The 19,974-nt window shown below is 45.8% G+C and overlaps 2 protein-coding genes across 3 annotated transcripts in view; one reads left to right on the top strand and one right to left on the bottom strand.

Moving 5' to 3' along the window:
* Positions 1–2,452: 2,452 nt before the first annotated feature.
* On the top strand, positions 2,453–3,571 carry GPR45 (G protein-coupled receptor 45). Its single transcript, XM_037807540.1, has one exon. It carries the CDS (start codon positions 2,453–2,455, stop codon positions 3,569–3,571), a length of 1,119 nt encoding a protein of 372 aa, XP_037663468.1.
* A 13,005-nt stretch (positions 3,572–16,576) lies between these two features.
* TGFBRAP1 (transforming growth factor beta receptor associated protein 1) overlaps positions 16,577–19,974 on the bottom strand; it is a 64,252-nt gene continuing 60,854 nt past the window's right edge. For both annotated transcript variants that reach the window (XM_037806823.1, XM_037806824.1), the window contains exon 12: positions 16,577–19,316. In XM_037806823.1, coding sequence (XP_037662751.1) covers positions 19,140–19,316 — 177 coding nt within the window. In that variant the 3' untranslated portion in view covers positions 16,577–19,139. The remainder of the gene's footprint in view (positions 19,317–19,974) is intronic.

The following is a 19,974-nucleotide window of genomic DNA, read 5'->3' on the forward strand; positions in this document are numbered from 1 at the left end:
AATATTATAAAGATACATAGATATATATGCAATTGCAACTGTAATTGGGAAACTATAATTGAAGTAGATGTCCCAGCATCTCTGTATAGATATATATCTACACACACATAACCTCTTTTTACCTCATAACATCTGATGACTCCTGAGTTCTGCTCCTTGTACTTCAGTTTGCCATGATCCCTTGCATCAGTCAGGGTGCAGACAGGAAAAGGATTAGACGCTGGTCAACAAAGAAATTTAAAGAAGGTATTCCTGCCACAGGTGAGGCAGTATTGCTGACAAGGTGGCACAGGAATGAGACATGGACACAAAGCTAAGAGTTAAGGGAGCAGGGGGCCCACTTGCATCTTGTGCTATGTGGACGACAATGCAGCCTTGCTCCAGCTATTTATTTCAGAAGATCAGGTGTAGATGCTAAAGGTGCTCAGGTGGGGGAGAGCCCACCAGATACTTACGTTTACATCAGGTGCATACAATCTCGGTTTAAGACAATGGGAGTCACAAGACACACATCTTTACAGGGCGGGCCTGCACGGCATTCTATGCAGGCCTGCGGCTCAGCGTTCTAAGCCACCACCCTAGATATGCCTCAGGCAACATGGAAGACTCAGTTTCCCACAAGGCAGGATTAAGGGAAACCACGGAGGGACAGGGAAGTGGACAAGGAGCAGTTAGGGGACCAGGAGAGAGGGCTGTGATATAGAGGAGAGCTGCCCTATGGGGCTAAGGCCTTCGGAGATGGGGGAAACCACTGCCAACTGACTCCGGTGGGAGGGGACCAGAGTAATGAGGACCTCACCTCTTTCTCCTTCCAGCAGAGGGCAGGGAAGCCTGCTGGGTCCAGCTCCCAGGACAGGGGGTAAGGCAAGGTGCACTGTGGGTGTTGAGGGCAAATGGAGACTATCCAGCCATGTCCTTGTGGCCTTGGCTATACCTTGAGGTGTCTCCCTATATACCCCTAAGATTTTTCTCACAGCAATTGCTTTAGTCGTTCAGTGTTCCCTGGTTTTAATTTCCACCAGCGTGAATTAGACTGTTTGGGCCCTGCAGTCATGGACCTGGCTATGGATTAGCTTCTCTGGGGTCAGCTGCTTGGTCCAACCAGCTACGTTGGAAACGGAGTGAGACATGTACTGCAAAGCCTCCTCACTCTGGGGACAGTGTTTCACCTGTTGGCATGTCCAGCACAGATGCAAAAGCACACATGCATGCGTGAGTGTGTGTATATCATAACTGAAGCAACAGCCGTTATAACATTGTCATCAGTTTGCCTCCAGGCCCAAGTAATATTGGGCAACTTCTCTGATGCAGGCCTGGGGAAATCACCCTGTGGGGAGTCTCTCATCTCATCTTCCAGCTCCCCTGTAGGTAGCTTGATTACCGTCCCTATGTTACAGATAAGGGAGTCATACAGCAGAGGTGAGTTACCTGCCAGAGATGCCCAAGGATGAGTGGTGAGGCTGATTTCACCCAGCCCGGGCCCTCAGGCTCCAGACCCGAGTGAAACACCATTCTTGCCATATCGATGGAAAGCAAAGCAAAAATTAACATCATCTTTTTAAAAGGTTTAGTTTTGCAAAGAGTTCCCCTCCTCTCCATCAACATTTCCAAAAAGTATATTATAGTAACACTAATAGTTATTCAAGATGTTGGGTGAAATCTGGGAAAAAGGTATATGAGCTCTTGCCTTATTATTTCTTATAACTGCACGTGAATCTATGTTTATTTCAAAATAAAATGTTAAAAAAAATTATAAAAGCAGCATCAACTACCATTTATTTATTTACTCTACAAATGCCTGTTGGGCACTGCCCTTGGTGCTGGAGATACTGAAGAGAATAAAATGGACAGAAATTCTCTTCCCGATGGCACTTGCACCCTAATGGAATGTGGCTTATCCATGGCTTCCTTCAGTCATGTCGATTAAAATGCAAGTTACTGCATAAATGTTTACTACGTAAATGCTGCTTACAAATTATTCACGTCCTCAGCTCTCCCAGAGTAGGACTGATTGGGTTTTCCTGTGCTACTTGACAAGGTTCAAATAATATTTGTGAACACCAAGCTTTGGCACAAATGGTAAATAAACAAGTCGTTCTCCCTCTCGGCTCTAGTGCTTAGAATACCTGCAAAGGTGAGATGTGTGCTCTAGTCAACATGTGCTTGGAAAGTATAACTCCTTGTTTGTATTCCTCTTTTCCCTGGGCCACAGATGGCGTCTAAGTATGAAGCTGTGCCCACGATCGGTGGTCACAGAGTTGATCGGGATTTGATCGACGAATGCCCAGCTCCAGCTCACGCCCCCAAAGAACACTTCTCCTAACCATTCTAGTGCTGCACAGGTCAGCAGACACCGGAGAAGATGCATCCGGCAAACAGAAAATGGCAGCCACCAAAGCACTGAGGGGGGTCCTTCCAGGCCCCTCTGCCCACCTCCGAGTCCTTCTGCACGATGGCCTGCAACGGCACCTCCACCGAGACCCACGGGTTCCTTCTGCTGAACGTGAGCACTATGTCAGCCCTGGGAGCCACCACCCTGTCGGCGCCCTTCAGGATATCACTGGCGGTGGTTATGATGCTGATGATCATGGTCGGGTTCCTGGGCAACACCGTGGTCTGCGTCATCGTGTACCAGCGGCCCGCCATGCGCTCTGCCATCAACCTGCTGCTGGCCACGCTGGCCTTCTCGGACATCATGCTGTCCTTGTGCTGCATGCCCTTCACCGCAGTCACCCTGATCACCGTCAACTGGCGCTTTGGGGACTCCTTTTGCCGGCTCTCGGCCATGCTCTACTGGTTCTTTGTCCTGGAGGGGGTTGCCATCCTGCTCATCATCAGCGTGGACCGCTTTCTCATCATCGTACAGCGCCAGGACAAGCTGAACCCACGGAGGGCCAAGGCGATTATCGCCGTCTCCTGGGCACTGTCCTTCTGCATCTCCGTCCCGTCGCTCGCGGGCTGGACGCTGGTGGAAGTGCCCACGCGGGCCCCTCAGTGCGTGCTGGGCTACACGGAGTTTCCAGCGGGCCGCGCCTACGTGGTGACGCTGGTGGTGGCCGTGTTCTTCGTGCCCTTCGGCGTCATGCTCTGCTCCTACATGTGCATCCTCAACGCCTTCCGGAAGAACGCCGTCCGCGTGCACAACCAGTCCAACAGCCTGGACCTGAGGCAGCTCACCAGGGCCGGCCTGAGGCGGCTCCAGCGGCAGCACCAGGTCAGTGTGGACTTGAGCTTCAAAACCAAGGCCTTCACCACCATCCTCATCCTCTTCGTTGGCTTCTCCCTCTGCTGGCTGCCCCACTCGGTCTACAGCCTCCTATCCGTGTTCAGCCGGCGCTTTTACTGCAGCTCCTCCTTCCACACAGCCAGCACCTGCATTCTGTGGCTCAGTTACCTCAAGTCTGTCTTCAATCCCATTGTCTACTGCTGGAGAATCAAAAAATTCCGCGAGGCCTGCATAGAGTTGCTACCCCAAACCTTCCAGATCCTTCCCAAAGTGCCTGAGCGGATCCGAAGGAGAATCCAGCCCAGCACAGTGTATGTGTGCAATGAAAACCAATCTGCCGTTTAGAGAGAGGCAGGGGCAGCGGAGGAGATCCTGAAACCCCCTGCTCACGGGAAGCAGCATGTCCTTCTGCTCTGCTTCCTGGCACTTTAATCCCCATCAACATTTGGCAGTGGCCATTTAAGCACAAAGGTACTCATTGGTTACTTTTTGTTACCCGGTGAGCTGCGGCTCCCCAATGTTGGCAAGGCGATTATTTTTGTTTCTCATTGCAGAAGAACAATGTGTGGGTCTGATGGAAACTAGAAGGTATTTAAGGCAAAATAGGAGTAGGGCTGGGGGGAGTGCAGAAGTTAGGTAGAAAGTTAGGGATGGGGGAGCGGGACATCAACTTGGTTGAGCATGGGCAGAAGGAAGATTCTGTTAAAAGAGCTTGACTCTGCAGTCCGAGCTCCTTCTACGCCCTTCCAGAGAAACCCACGGTGCCATAGGCTGATGTGAGAAACCCAAATAGTTCTCGTCTCTTTGATTGTCCTTCATTTTACTCGAAGCCAGCATTCTTCAGTGTTATTTATGTTTTGCGGTGTACGGGGAACACAGGCAAGACTGTTTCCACTGGTCAAGGTGTGCCCTTCTGACAATGCCAAATCAACCTTTCTATATACCAAACCACGTGGAGAAGTGGCGAGAGATTCTGTGCTTTTCAGTCCCCCAACCCAGTGTGACACCTGGGAGGCCTCAGTGACTCGAAACCCAGGGAATTTCAAGGAGATACTCTCCAGGCCCATTTCTTTTTGTACCCCTTGAGCACGTACCCAGCCCTCCTACCTTGTGCATGAACCCAGCCCTCCTACCTGGCCCAGCATCCTCATGGCCCCGTCCCCTTCGTGTCCCTGCCCCCTGAAGCCTTTAGCCCCTCCCTGTCTGCTGTGACAGTTGGTCTGCCCCCTTCTCTCCCCCCTTCACAGTTTCCCATGCCCCACTGTTTTCATTCCACCCATTTCCAGTGTGCTGAAAAACCACACACTCCTTCTCCTATAATTATCTGTTCAGCAAATATTGATAAGGACTTGCTTTAAGTTTCAGAAGTGGTGAGTCACTGTGCTTTGTTTACATGCTTCCTCCAGCCACCCTGGGGCTCCAAAGTGGGGGCACCCAATTGACTTCAGATTAGAACTGCTGCAGGGGTGGGGCGTGATCAATAAACCCGACCCACGGGGCAGCTCCCCATGCACCCTGTGTTCCTCCTACCTCATTCAGATCCACGAGAATCTGGCTGCTGCCCTGGGCCCCTCTACCTGGGACTGGGCTCCTCATGAACCCAGACATGACTGGCATCCCGTGGAGGAGCTCACCTGGGGGGTCTTTTCTGCTTGTACCTCACGCTCGGCCACCAGGTCCATGGCCAGTCTTCACCACTGGGAGCTTCTGACGCTGGGGGATGACTTTCCTGAGTTCAGGATATAGGATTGAGTCCATTAAACTCCCTTAAGAGTTTCAATTCTAAAAAGAAAGAGAAATTCAAGGAGAAATTCAGAAAATCTCATTTGGGATCTAAACCTACCAGTAACTAGTCATGTGTCCTTGTTCATTGCACCTCACTTCCCTGGGCCTCCATTTCCACGTTGGCTGAGTGAGGGAGAGCGTCCAGGTGATCTCCAAAGTCCTTTCCGTATCTCAAACACGCCAGTTCTAAGATCCCTATGCTTTCTCCTACAATGCATCATATCCCCGGCATTCATGAATTCACCCATGCAACGAGCATTTATTAAGTTCCTACTAGATTCAAGGCACTGGGCAGGGAGGGGGTGGTGGATGAGGATGGGGTAGTGATGAAGAAGGCATGGGCCGTGCCAAAAGCAATTGTCCCATTTACCTTGGGATAATCATAACTCAAGTTCAACCTAAAATCATAGACACTACATTTTGGTTCTACTTAGTTGATTTCTAAGGTTGCATTCAGAGACCAGCTCCCCACTCTCATGCTTTTTTTTTTCATGGTAGTGGTGATGGAGGCAGGGAAGAAAGGGGGTAAAGAGGAGAACATAACCTGGTTAAACTACGCCCAGGGGAGGAGTTATCAAGCAAATAACTGACAACTTTTGTCACCAACTTTTATACTCAGATGACACCCAGCGAGCAGACTACCAATTGGCTTGTAAGTGACTCAAGCAGATTTGGTCCATTTGCATCCTGAGAGTCTGCCAGGCACAGGCCAGGGTTTGCCTTCAGCTCCCCATGGGGAACGTGTGCTGGAGCCCCTGGGTGGGGGGCAGGATCTGCTCAGGTCTCCAGCAGGGCCCAGAGCAGAGCAGACCACCGATGGCACCAAGCTGGTGGGAACCTCCCCTAGGTGGGCATTTAAGAGAATGTCCTTCGTGAGCCTTGAGTAAAACAGGAATCAAAAAACTGAATGAATGAAGGTACCAAAATTGACATCAATCAGTGTTATAGGATGTATGTTTGACAGTAATATATATATATTTCAAAGTAACAATTTTGTATATATTTTAAATAAAATATTATTGCTCTTTCTGTGTACAAGATTATGTTCTTGTCAAAATTAGCACCGAAACCAAGAATAGTAAGCCAAGGATCTGATGTCCGACACCTCCTAAGTAAAAGAACTTCAGGAAAGCTGGAACCTGTATATTACGAAGGTAGAATGGCTAAAGAAGGAGGGAGGAAGATGATAATCGGGAGACTGTATTTCAGCAAAGGTGGATCACAGCTTGGGTGCCTGCTTTTATTCTTTAATCATGGCCTCGATAAGTAACTCGGGCTGGTTCGTTCCTTCTCCTCTGACATTCAGGCCACCCACCTCCATAGTTACCTCTGACCTCACTGCAACTTTAAGGAGCTTCAATTTTGAAAGGCACTGAGTTCTGGTCTTGATAATTGCTTTGGGTTTTTTGTTTGTTTTTTACTTTTCCCATCTCCTCTTTAAGCCCTGGAGTTCACTCAAACCCTGGGCTCTGTTTGAAGTGCACGGAGGGAACGTGAATGGTTTCTGTGGATCCTGGGGTGCGACGTGAGAGACCAGCTGTCTGACTTTCCCGGACGGCTGTCACAAATACCACATGATGGGTTGGCTTAAACAACGGGAATTTATTGATGCACGGTTTTGAGGCTAGAAATCCAAAATCAAGGTATCAGCAAGGCTTGCTTTCTCCCGGGGTCTATATGTTCTGGGGCTGGCTGTCGGGAATCCTTGGGGTTCTTTGGCTCATACCTCTGCCTCCTGTCACATGGCGACATCCTCCCCTTTCTCACGTCTGTGACTTCTGGGCTCTCTTTATAGGGCCCCCAGCCATCCAGACGAAGGCCCACCCTCATTCAGGTGGGCCACACCTTGACCAAAAATAACGTCTTCAATAAGTCCTAGTCACAGCGTGTTCACACCCACAGGGACATGGGTCAAGACTAAGGACATGTGTGTTGGAGTCCATAATACAACCTCCCACAGTAGCCAATTAGGGTAATGTGACGCAGGAAGCAGAGCACCAAGGCTCGCCAGGGGAATCTAGCACAGGACGAAACTCAGGACAGCCATCCTACTTAGGACTAGTGAAAATCTGCCACCGTTTAATATTTAATCTTGGTGCCCACCACCAGGGTGAGATAAATGCAGGGTCTCTAGGACATTTGAAAACCAAGCTGAGCCACAACAATCTAGATCGATTCTTCCTTTGCTATTTTGAAACCTGCATGCATTTTCCCCTGACACAATTTACATTTCTTGCTTTTTTTGGACGAAAAAGCCTCTACTTTAAATATTTTCAAAGTTTTTCTGCTCCTCTTCCTCATGCAGTAGCCCCGCCCCCCAAAGCCCTTGAAGTTGGGGAAGTACCCGTCACTCAGGTTTCTGCTCTTGCGGAAATGCAGCCTGAATCCCAATGCTGCCTTGTTCCTGTGTGATTCTGGGCAAGTTGTGTAATGTTCCTATGCCCTGGTTTGCTCATCTCCGATATGGCGGAAATACTCCCAACCAGAGGCCACGGGGAAGAATAAGTGAAATTATGAATATAAAAGACCTGGTCTAGTGCTTGGTCCAAGGTAGATGCTGAGTACACCTTGGCAATAATTATTACAGTTGTGCTGTCAACAGGCTGGATGGCAAAGGTTTGTCCTTTTTGGGGTGAGGGTGGAAATTTGTTCCAGAAACGGGCTATTCAAACTCTCCCCTCATCCTCGTGTGCCCTAAGATGTCTGGCTTCCGTTGACAAGAGCACAACATCCAATAAGCCAGGAGCACAGATCTGACAATAAAGAGCAAAATTCTGCTGGCCAGAATTGTACCACTTAACTCCATTTAAAAAGTCTCATTGGCTGTAAGTTGGCCTCACAGGATTGGTTAGGAGTGTGAAATGGGGGTGAGGGGTTGAGTGCAACCCCATTCTCACGTCAGGAAAAACAACCCAAGGTGCAATTTCTGCTGATGGCAGTTCTGAGATCCACAAATGCCCAAAAGGATATGTGGGAATGCAGGGAGGTGGGAGAGAGAGAGAGGTGTGTATTGGGGTAAAAGGCTAAGGGTGCTTTAACAAAGAGACCCAACCATAAAGTGCCTTTAAAAGAATAACTTTGCTTCCCTCTCATTAAAAGTCCAGGGCAGCTAGGCAGTTCTCTAAGCCATTGGTTGTTCAGGACTCAGGTTCCTTCCATCTAACATTCCACTATACCCTGGACCATTGTCCTCAGCTTTTTGGTCAATCTGGGCTGCAGCCATCTGTGTGTTCCAGTTCACGAGGAGGGGAAGGAGTGTGGAGGAGTCACGTGTAAATAAGAAACAGCCAACATTCCCCTACTCTTCCATGGCCAAGAGCTCAGGCACGTGGCCATGCCTAGTTGCAAAGGAGGCTGGGAAATGGAGTCCCTAGATGGGCAGCCATGTGCCCAGCTACAACTTTCTAACCACGGAATAAGAAAAGAAGGGATCTGGTGGACTTCCAGCAGTCTCTGCCAAAAGCATCGCATCATTTTGAAAAACAATAGGTCATAGCACATGTGTGAATTCTGAAGTCCTGACTACAAATTTCATCAATGAGCCCTGATTAATTATAAAATAATTATATCTTTATCTCTAAACTCCAACATACACCACCTACATCCAGATACAGAAAATGTGTGTCTTTATGCCTATGTAAGAAGATAAAGTTGCCACATTTAACCGTTTAGACCAAAACTATAGGAGCCATAAAAGCTAAACTGTTTTGACAGATTTGCTGCCACAAAGGGAGGAATTTGGCCAAGATGAGAAAAAAAATGACTCTTACTCTTTAAAACGACAAACAATAAATAGTGTAAGGATAGCAATGGGATTATGGATGATAAAAGGATGTTTGAAAGCAAAAGCCTGTGTGTGTGTGTGTGTGTGCGCGTGTGTGTGCACACATTATTTTGGGGGCAGCTGTCCAGAATTACCTAAGCAGAGAGTCCCGATGTATCTTCTGCCCTCCCACCTCCTCCGCCTGGAGGACAGCAGAGAACACGGTGCTCCAGGACAAGGAGAGGTGCCGGGCTCAGAGAGGGAGCCAGTAGGGGCTGCAGGTAGATGTTTCCTATAGTCAGGTAGGAACAGAAAGAACTTACCTGGGTGGGAAACAGTTAGAGGTGACCAGAACTTTACTTTTCACATCCACAGATCTGGTGGCACCGATTATGCAGGCTCAGCCTTCTGAGGGGTTCCTGTAAAAGCCTAGTTAATAGGAACAAACACTTGCCTTGGAGCTACGTGTCCCATCTCCTCCGTGCTGTCTCCTGCTGCCTCTGGCATTTGTTGTGCTTTGCTGACCCTTCCAGTCTGGGAAGAAAATAACCAAATTCATGTTTGGAAGTGTTTTTTAAAAGAAGAGTTTCGCTGCTCCTCGTGTAATATATTTCTTGTCTCCTCCCTCATTGACAAGCTGCCGCCATATTCCCTCGTTAGAGTATTTTGCGGTAGTATTGTGAAGACTTTGAATGGTTTATTAAGACGTGGAGAGCAACACTTACCTTGCTAAAAAAGACAAACAAGACTGATCAATTTTAAAAAACACATAGGGAAAACTAGGAAGCTTAATTTGCTTTAAAAGTGGGGAACAGAGGGAAGAGAGAAACACTATCAGAAACAGAACGCTCTTTTCCTGCAAGGCCTCAGGATTCTTTCTGGGCTTTGATGGGCCTTTCAGGAAACAGTCCAGGAAGCTCAGAAAGTGCTTCCCCTTTGCGGGGAGCCCCGGGGGCCATGGAAATGCGACTGAAGGCCAGAATGGGGCGTCGCCACAGCCAAGGCCTGACCCCTTGGGCGCTTCCAGTTTCTCTCCAGTCAGATCCCAACAAACACTCCTCACAGCTTCCCGAACAGTCCAGAGCGATCATGGTCCCCAGGATGCTTGACAAATACAGTCTCTAAATCTTTGTTTTACCTTTGTGGGAGGCTCCTTCCACCTAGGCCTTCTCTTCATTTCCCAGCCCCTTTCTCTGTTTTTCTTGGAACCTTCCTCTCCTTCTCGAACAATAAAATAAGAGGATATGGTTAAGCCCTTAAGTTGACATGAGGTGACACTGATATAGTAAAGTTCAGATTTAGAAGCTGTAAAAGAGCTGCATATTTTACATCCTTATGAATAAATGTTTCCTAGTTTTTAAACCTATCAAAGAAGTTTCAAAAATGTTATCTACTGTTATTTTATTTCAATGATAGAGGAATTTGTCTCTTGTAGAAATGGAAACAAAACGAAACTAATGTGTTTATTGGAGATATTTTGGGGAAAAAAGCATAAAGAAATTTAAAGATCTTCTGCCTTTTAAATACATACAAAAAACCCTAATTTTCTTTATACTATATAATAACTTAATATATTTTTTTCATGCTTTGAAGTGATTCCTGTTGGCCAGGTCTTCCATTGTGTGCATGTGCCACAAGCTACGTAGGTTCTCCCTGTTTGGGATATTCAGGATTTTCTCTATTTTTCACTTTTCTTTTTTTTTTTTTTTTAAATGCTATGAGCATCCTTGACAGAACTCTCTCTGCCTAGCAGCTGTTTCCCTAAAATAAAATTTCTAAAAATGGAATTGGTGACTTTTGATGCCATAATAAAATTGCTTTTCAGAAAGCTGTGTCAATTTATTCTCCTACCAGCCGTGCTTGAGATTTACCAAAAACTCGGTAAACTCTTCAAGTAGGCTGTGGAGCACTTCCCACTAGCCACCGATAGGCTCTCTGCCAATAGGCTGTGCCAAGGTTCCTTTGGGTCACAAACTGGATTATGAATTGGGTCACGAAGATGCCAGGCAGCGTACAGTATACACCCAGACATTCTGATTCAGGAGGCATTATGCAAAAGCTTTGCAGTTTTACAAAGGTTAAGGCCAGCCAATATATACTCATTAATCATATACAGAGACATGTAAGAGAAACAACCAGGAAAGGTACTTTACACCCTCCAGAAACCAATTTGGGCTGAAAGGATTATTCGTTGCGACTGAAGGCCAACTTGTGCCACCCTGACACAGAAGCCCCTGTGAACACAGAGGGATGTCAGCCTGGCTGATGGGCTGGGCCCACGGAAAGGGTTTCCAGGCCACCCTATTTCCAGTTTCTCATCCTATGCTACTCCGAGACAACCTTTCTCACATTGCTGTTAGAAATACGTTAAATCGTCTGTGTTCAAGTCTCTGCCCTGGGAAACAGAGTATTACATAATTCTAAGCCTCATCGGCCTAATCAAAAGGATTCTCCAAATAAACTGATTGGCTAGAACATTTTGTAATCTACCCTCCTGCCTTTTATTTTTTGTCTTTTCCCATGTCATTAAAAATTCAACTATGTAAAGACAAAGATGAATAGGCAGGGAACTAAATAGAAATGTTGGCAGGGCCATCTCTGGGTGCTGGGATTGTCGGTCTCTCTACAGCACAAATACTTGCATTATTCTGCTTAGAATCAGGAAAGAGTCACACCCCAGCCTCATCTGTCACCAGTACCTGGTGACTCTCTGGGTTCCTGTCAAACTGACCCCCTTTCTTTCGGTTGTGCTTACCTGACTCCTTCTCTTTCCTATCTCAGCCTAGATGTTGCTGCCTTGAGGAATTCTTTGCTGACCCCACCACTCTCCTCCCCTACCCACTGAGTTAGGGCTTCTCCTCCAAGCTTCTGGTCTACCTACCCTTCCCAGGCTTAGGATTTATCCCATTTTGTTATAATTGTCTCCATAACGAGCTCCAGAAGGGCCAAGAGCAGATGAGCCTTATTCACCATTACATCTACAGAACTTAGCACAATGCCCGGCACAACTTCTATTTGTGGAATGGATGAATAATTCTAGCTCTATGGATAAATGAATGCATGGATTGAAAGGGAGAAAACCATCCCATTAGCATTAAACACAGTTCTTGGTACCATGGACCTTTTCGTCCCTCTGCTGTCTCCATCTGTGAGAAAGTGGTTCCACTTCTACTGTCACATGAACGTGGTAGTTGGAATAAATCCCTGTTCTGAGGCCCTGCACCGGGAGGGAACAGAGCCTTTCACCACGCAGGAGTCTCGGAGTGGCCTCCACTGTGCAAATAGCTCCTATGCAGAGAGAATCTTCCATTTTCCTGGTGCACTAGATGTGTGCTCTGGGCACAGCCATGGCGGCTGGGAAGGCAAACATCTTCTGCTAGCTGCTTAGCAAGCAGCTCATTTTCCAGTATTTGTATAAATACAAGATATCTGAAAATTATACCAATAGTACAAATCAAGCACAAATAGAAAATTGGCATTGCCCCTGTGCACCTCCAATTGTTAAGTTGTGTGAAATTACAGTTTGGGGAACAGACATGATGATGGGTTTACAAGGTGCTCACGCAGCCATTGTGTCGGTACATCCAAACTTCCCCTTCTAATTAGGTAACATTTGCTGCTGTCTATTCCACACCAGATTACCAGGAGACAGGCTGCAATGCAGGTGTGGGAACGTGCCAGGAAATCTACAGCACCCAGCCCCTTCACAGCTATGGAAGGGGCCTGACAGAGGAAAACACAGGCAGCTTCTAATGTGGGGAGCCATTGTTTCCATGATTTCCAATGTTTGGAAGACATCCTGGACCCAGATACCCACCATATTGCCTGCAGTCACTTTCTTGCTCTCCAAGGAGAGAGAGGAAGAGGAACGTCCCTTTCTGTCCTGAGTTCTGCCTCATCGGGTTTTCAGCACCCCCTGGATGCATTTTGTGGTGACTGACTTGAAGGCAAGACCTGTGGCTGTGGCTGGAGCAGGGTCTAAGAAGGACACATAACCAGGGATTCAGGGATGAGGCCTGTCTCTGCCCCTTGGCCCCAAAAGATGTTGTGGTGAATATCTGTATAAAAGAAGGTTGGAAAAAATGATAGAAAATATGGCAAACCTTCATAAGACGCCCGATACTCAAATACACACCCCTGATGGGCTTTGGCACCCGCTCCGGCCTACCCTGCAGCTGCCCAACTCTGGACACTTTTTTTTGGATAATTTAGTCCTGTCCTTGTTTCTGAATTGCCCTTACACAGATCTTTGCAGGTGAGCAATGTCAGATCACAAACGGGGAAATCTTTATGCCTTGCTTTGTTGACAGAGACCGTGTGCTGATTTTGAGCCATTGGAACCATTCTGGTGACAGAGCTTTGTTAGTTTATTGTGTTTTTGAGGGGAGATTAGAATAATACAGGGATGACTTTTAGCTGGGCGGATACAGGGCTATATTTTTACATGTTGGTATGAGTATATACAATAGCAATTCTAATTTTATATAAGATATATATGTGCTTATATTCTATGTGTGCTCACACTTTTGGTAACTAAATATACTATTTGAAAACCATGCACATGGTGAGAACACTAACATCCACAGAAAACATGTTTAATATCAAGTCATATTAGCAATATGGCCATTTTTTGGGACAGAACTTTGAATTTCTATGTTTACTCATATAGGGAGAGTAAATGTATTATTGAAAATTAACTGAAACCAGAGGAATCAAATATCTTTAGAAATGTGCATTTTAACTTGTAAAGTTAGAAACTAGGACAATGTTCTCTTGTATCCTAATTCTCAAGAGAGCAAAAGTTTAGCATTTTGTCTATATTTACGTACTTATGAAGTTAAGTCAACAGTTGTCTGTAAGTCACCAATGCATTGAAAAACAATCTAGAAATAGATTTGGGGGTTTTACTGTAATGTGCTGACTGTGGAGGTAAAAGTGGGTGAGGGCACCGAGCCCTCTATCATGGGACTTGCCCTTATGAAGCTCATCACTGCAAAGGAGAGGCTAAGCCTGCTTATAATTGGGCCTAAGAGTGTCTCCCTGAGTGCCTCTTTGTTGCTCAGATGTGGCCTCTCTCTCTCTAGCTAAGGCACCTCGGCAGGTGAACTCACTGCCCTCCCCCCTACGTGGGATCTGACTCCCAGGGGTGTAAATCTCCCTAACATGAGATATGACTCCTGGGGATGAATCTGGACCCGACATCATGGGATTGAGAACACCTTCTTGACCAAAAGGGTGATATGAAATGAAACAAAATAAAGTTTCAGTGGCTGAGGGATTCCAAATGGAGTCGCGAGGTCACTCTGGTGGACATTCTTACACACTACATAGATAACCCTCTTTAGGTTTTAATGCATTGGAATAGCTAGAAGTAAATACCTGCAACTATCAAACTGCAACCCAGTAGCCTTGACTCTTGAAGACGATTGTTATAACAATGTAGCTTACAGTGTGATTGTGAAAGCCTTGTGGATTGCACTCTATCCAGTGTATGGATGGATGAGTAGAAAAATGGGGACAAAAAACTAAATGAAAAATAGGGTGGGGGGGTGTTTTGGGTGTTCTTCTTTACTTTTATTTTTATTCTTATTTGTATTTTTTTGGAGTAATGAAAATGTTCAAAAATTGATTATGGTGATGAACACACAACTATATGATGATACTGTGAATAACTGTACCCTTTGGATGACTGTATGGTATGTGACTATATCTCAGTAAAACTGAATAAAAAAAAAAGTGGGTGGGGGTGGGCAGACTGGCCACCCTGAGTGTACTGTGCTCATCGGTGGCTCTAAGTGAATTGCAAATGTGTGTGGGCAACTGAGATGGAGCAGGGGCCCGGATGAGTCAGTTGGAGGACAGCAGGAGTGAGAACACACTGCACTTTCTTAGCTCACAATCCTATTGAGATTTGGTTGGAAATTTGCTTCCTTAGCTTAGTCTGACACGAAAGGAATCTGAAAAAGAAAACTGCTATTTCAAATGGGGCAAATATGAAAATGTTTTCTGGAGAAAGATGACCATATTGATGAAAGCCTTGGGGATAAGTCAGAGCCACATGAGAAAAGGCAAAGGGTTTCTTAGCCAAGAGCGGACAACTCTGGAAGAAAGAAGCATCTAAAACCAGCTGCTGGAGAGTGGTAGAGACTGACTCCTTTCACAGCTGCAGACAGCGGAGCTGGAATCAGTAGGGAGTAGATTCTGGAGAAGCACCGTATTAATAATTGGAAGAATGGAAAAGCGGACCAAATTGTGATTCTGGCAGTTCTGACACATCCACAGGGATGCTACAGAGGAGTTCCTGTGTTGGGTGATGCCATGTGCTACCCTGAAATGCCAAAGGATGGCATGTGGTATCACAGGCTGAGGCTGTACCTGCTAACCTGCTGCTTCCTGCCGGCCTCATTCCCCTTGCTTAGAACAGGGGATTAGCACCTGCAGGGACCCCAGCTGCCGCCCAGCTCCACCTCCCGTCTGTGGACGTGACCACCAAGGTCCAGGGGGATGTCACTTGCCCAGGTCCGCAGCCGAGTGTCAGAGTCCAGTGAGACCCAATCAGGTGACAACTTTTTGCTTCTCAGTCTTAATTGGCCATCTGAATTGTGTGTGAATTTCTAATCCTTTCTTGCCATGTGATCTCCTTTAACTAATTTACTACTCTGTGGATGTTGGACTGAATTATAGCTATTTGTTTCTCTACCCCGTTTGCAAGCTAAAGAAAATCAGGCTTCATTAATTCAAGTGCTTATCTCTGAACAACACGTTAACAAGCCTTTAGAGGGTACCCGAGCCATGTGGGTTTTTTTTTTTTTTTTTTTTTTTTGAGAAGGTGAAAGGGCCTCTAGTCCAGATGGTCTCGATTCTTGTACATTTTCATTTCAGACGCTAAGGTTGACAGATCTGTTAAGAGTAAATGGGGTGTTAGTTAATATCTAATTACTCCTAACACAAGTCACAGTCCATTTAACTGAGTCAGAGCATCTTCACCTCCACCGACAGACACATTTAGGACATGGATTTACATTCTTTCTCTTTTTCAGCCATTTGGCTTTGCCTACTGCCTTTGTGATATTCTCAGTCAGTGAATCCACAACCTCCTCTTCTCTGGTCAGTTTTATAAGTCTAAAGCCTCCCTCCCTTGTTTAAATCTCCAACATGCTAAGGGATCTTAGTTTACCAGTGATACAGAAATTAAAAAAGTATATTAAAGTTGCAGTTCTATGACACATATTTGGAATTTACTCAGCCTGAGTGGCACAGAGAAGAGGGCATCATCTGTGTGAATATACCTTTTCCTCAGAACTCATATAGAACCTGGAAAGAAAGAAGATGGGAAAGTACTGTGAAATCTACTCAACAAGGATTTCTCCAAGGCCTGCTATGAATGAGGTCCCAAAGGATAAGGTAAAATTTAAAAGGTGAGGTGAAAAAAGCGCTATACTCCTTGAAGATGTTCAAGGTTAGAAATCCAAGGGCAGCATGCTTACTTAATAGCGTTTGGCTAAAAGGTGAAGTATTTAAGAAGCAACCAGAACCCTCCTTTGTTCATTCTTCAGTGCACGATTAATTTGAAGGCAACCGATGTCAAGGAGCACCTAAAGAACACGCAGTAGATACATTCAGAAGTGTACAATTCAGTAAGGCAGTAACAAAGAATTTTAAAAAACACCAAACGCAAGTCCTCTGGGGGTAGATGCTGGGGGGAACTACGAGATACAATGACTAGGCACCAGGCAAGTGGAAATCATTACTCCACCGAGATAATTTTTATTAAAAAAAAAACAAAAAACAAAACACAGAGAAACAAAGAATTAAAAGAATTTTAATAAAATCAACAAGTTTACATTTGTACATTTTATGTGTCTGGGACCCAATCAGGAATGGAGAATAAAGCACGAGGACTAAGGTTTCCAGAGGAGAGCAAGCAAAAAGCAACCACTTCAGTCTCCCTGCACTCTGGAAGTAAGCAAGCACATTTTATCCAGCTCATCGGCAGGAGCTTTCTTAGATCTGAGTTCAGACCAATGCTCTACAGCCTACGTGACACTTTTACATTAATACTTGATTGGCAACAGCAGATAAACAGTTCATAAAACTGAGTATTACTGCCCACAGAATATTAATGTAAACTGAGTTGAGTTCATGCTGTTTTAACCAGAACGGTTACACTGAAACTAACGAGGGGAAAAAGGCTAAGAGAAGGTTCCCATTGCTTTCTTCAATGGCACAGTCACAAAACAGTAGGCCCCTGGGAAAGAATGATGGGTTTCTTTTAAAAAATATTGTTTGAAGAAAGGGAGTCCTTGTGGGAGTCAGACACAGGTTAGAGCAAAGCATGGCTTTTAGCATGGAGATAGTTCTGTACATTGCTGCAGAACTCTGCTTGTATTAAAGGATTCAACAGAGATGGAAAACGGTTCAACTTTAGTGCCCATTATTTTAAAGGATAACAAACATTTCAAATTATTGATCAGTGCTCAGAGAAAAGAGAGATCAGCATCCTCGAGTTAGGAATGAGCAACCATGGGCTTTTCCAAGCTTTTGTATGTTTACAGAGAAACAGTGCTTTCAAAAGTGCAATGCTCGCACAGATTAGTAACGTGTTCTTTGAGGAGATCAACTCAAATTCACAAGCTGTAATGCTAATGCACGCAATACCATGACCATTTTGTAAGTCATCCACGATGGAAAACTCATGACCGGGCTTCACATTCACACTGAGTTACACAGCATAATCGTTGAGCTACAAGGGGAATTTCATAATCATTTATTCTTTATATAATCGAGACATAGTTGGGAGAGAATGCAATGCATTGATGCTTTACTTCTTCGACCAGTTACAATCACATTAGGGAAAAAATACTGACCATTATTAGTTTAGGAATCATTTTTTAAAAAACAGGGGATGAGCTCTTCAACTCACCTCAGGAAGGCTTGGGCTGACGACGACAGGGTGTTTCCCAGTGTCACCTGTCACACGCGCAAGCTAAAGCTTGTTTTTCATGTGTTCTAGCAGTATAGTTTCTTACATCGCCACTTCCTGACAGAATCAGTAATCACAGTAAGTTGAAAAAATGGGCAGTGAAATAGCGAGAGCTTCAGTTCATCAGCAGTGTTACAGAGAAACACAAAATGAACTCCCAATCTGCTACCAACAAGAGGCATTTTTCTGTTAGCAGTAAACTTGCGAGCAGGCATTTAAAGCACTGTGAGGTAAGGCAGCCTGACTGCATTTCCTTAAAGGAGTCTGTGGAAACACCCCTCAGGAAAGACAGCTCCTCCGTCACTGTGTAAGGGCAGCTTTCACCAAATGCCTGCCCTAAGGGCGTGAGTTTAAAAGTGGCCTCTCATGAAAATAAAGTTCAGTTTGTGCTTATCAATATTTCCCTTTTAATTTCCCAAGCTTTCAACAGGAGGTACATTTTATCAAGAAAAAACACCCCTAACAAACATGAGATGAATTTCTAAACAAGAGAAAAAATACAAATATAAGTTCAAACAAAACTCTGAGTCAAATGTGTTGATTATGGAGTTTCAAACCAGCAGAAAAGGAACATACAACTGAGCCCGTGGCCACATTTCCCCTGCTGACTGCTAGTCTTCAAAACGGTGAAAGCAGCTTCTTTCCTGGTGGCATCATCAGTTTCCAACAGGTCCTCACTCGCTGTGCAGCCAGAAGCACACATACATACTCACCCCAAAGTAAGTGTTCACGTAAACAAGGCAGAATGTTCTCCGGGTGGAGAGATGGATGGGAAGAAACAAGGAACAAGAAGACCTTCCTAAGGTCGGCCAGTTCTGAGGGCAAAGAAGGAGCACGCTATGTACCCCTGAGAAATGGACTGGGCCTCCCCAGCGGCTGTGCCAGAACAGGGAGTACCTGTCCCCCGGAAGAAAGGTGTGTAGGATGAAGCCTGCCCCACTGGGGCTCGGAGCCCTGGCGGGTCACCTGGACAAGCAAGGGCTGCATCTCCGAGCCATGTGGAAGCAAAATGTTTTCAGTGCAAACGAGTCTAAAGCTATGGGGGGTTGGGAGTGGGGCAGGGGGTGGAGTGATCTGACTTGTCTGGATAGCACAGGAAAGGCTTATTTTTCAAAGTAGACATTTCTTTTTGATTAGTATGTACCTGGACAAGTTAATCTCCAATGTCTCTCTTTTCGATATTTTCAGTTATTTTTCCATTCACATTCCTATAAAGTGGGCAGTAGAGTGACTCCCTGTTTCACACCGACTGGAGTCCCCCCAGCACCCGGGGTGCAATCCCTTCGTCTTGGCCGCTGCAGAGAGCAGCTGCTGTCTGCTCTCGGCACCGGCGGGCTTGGGAAGGAAGAGGAATTCACGCCCCATCCTCAGGTAGATTGTTTTCAAGTCCGGCTGCCAGGCCCGGGGGAGTCTGGGCTCCCGGGTCTGCTGGCAGCGCAGTGGGTGTGGACGAGACCGCCGTTGGGGTATCTAACAAACGCCGACTCACAAAAGGGATTCTGGCACATCTGGCAAACCTTTTTGTCTGAGAGCCGGACTGAGCTTCCCTTTAACTTCATCTGCAAAAGACCGAGAGGTCTGTCACACAGGGTTATACGTTAAACATCTATCTTCCAGGTTTGCAGAGGTGAACTTGTTACCGCACGGATTATCATCACTCCTGAGGACAGTGAATATCAGCTTCTTGAAACAATATAATAGGCATTTGGAGGTGAGGGTAAATAAACCATCTTTAGTTACCAGAGGAGTAAAAAAGCTACAAACTGCCACCTTCAAAGTCATATATATGGTTAATTAGTGGCACATTCCTTTTCTATGAGGAGATAATAATGACAGACACCTCATCATCCTAGGAAACAATTTCATTCCTTTAAAGGTAACAAATGAAGCTATGACATAACCCCATCAGTCCTTGTCCAAAGAACAGGACTTGAGTTTTGCAAGTTAAAAAGCCCCAGTGTACAATGTACTGGTGTAAACCCAGGAAAGTCTGTGTATCAGGAGAACTGAGCAGCAACTTACTGAATTCATCTTGCCCTCAGTGGTTGCATCAGTCATTCAACAAAACATTCATTAAATGCCTTTGATATGTCAGGCGTGGCTGTGGGGATCCTGTGATGAATGAACGAAGTGCCCTGCCCTCAAGGAACCCAAGGTCTAGTAGCAGGGGAGACAGTGATGAACGCATGCACAAAGGGTAACGGTGGGCAGAAGAGA

This window comes from Choloepus didactylus, chromosome 17 (genome assembly GCF_015220235.1).
Source record: "Choloepus didactylus isolate mChoDid1 chromosome 17, mChoDid1.pri, whole genome shotgun sequence".
Classification (NCBI taxonomy): domain Eukaryota; kingdom Metazoa; phylum Chordata; class Mammalia; order Pilosa; family Megalonychidae; genus Choloepus; species Choloepus didactylus.

Coding starts and splice junctions, on each gene's coding strand:
- GPR45 (XM_037807540.1), top strand. CDS start 2,453: ATGGCCTGCAACGGCACCTCCACCGAGACCCACGGGTTCCTTCTGCTG.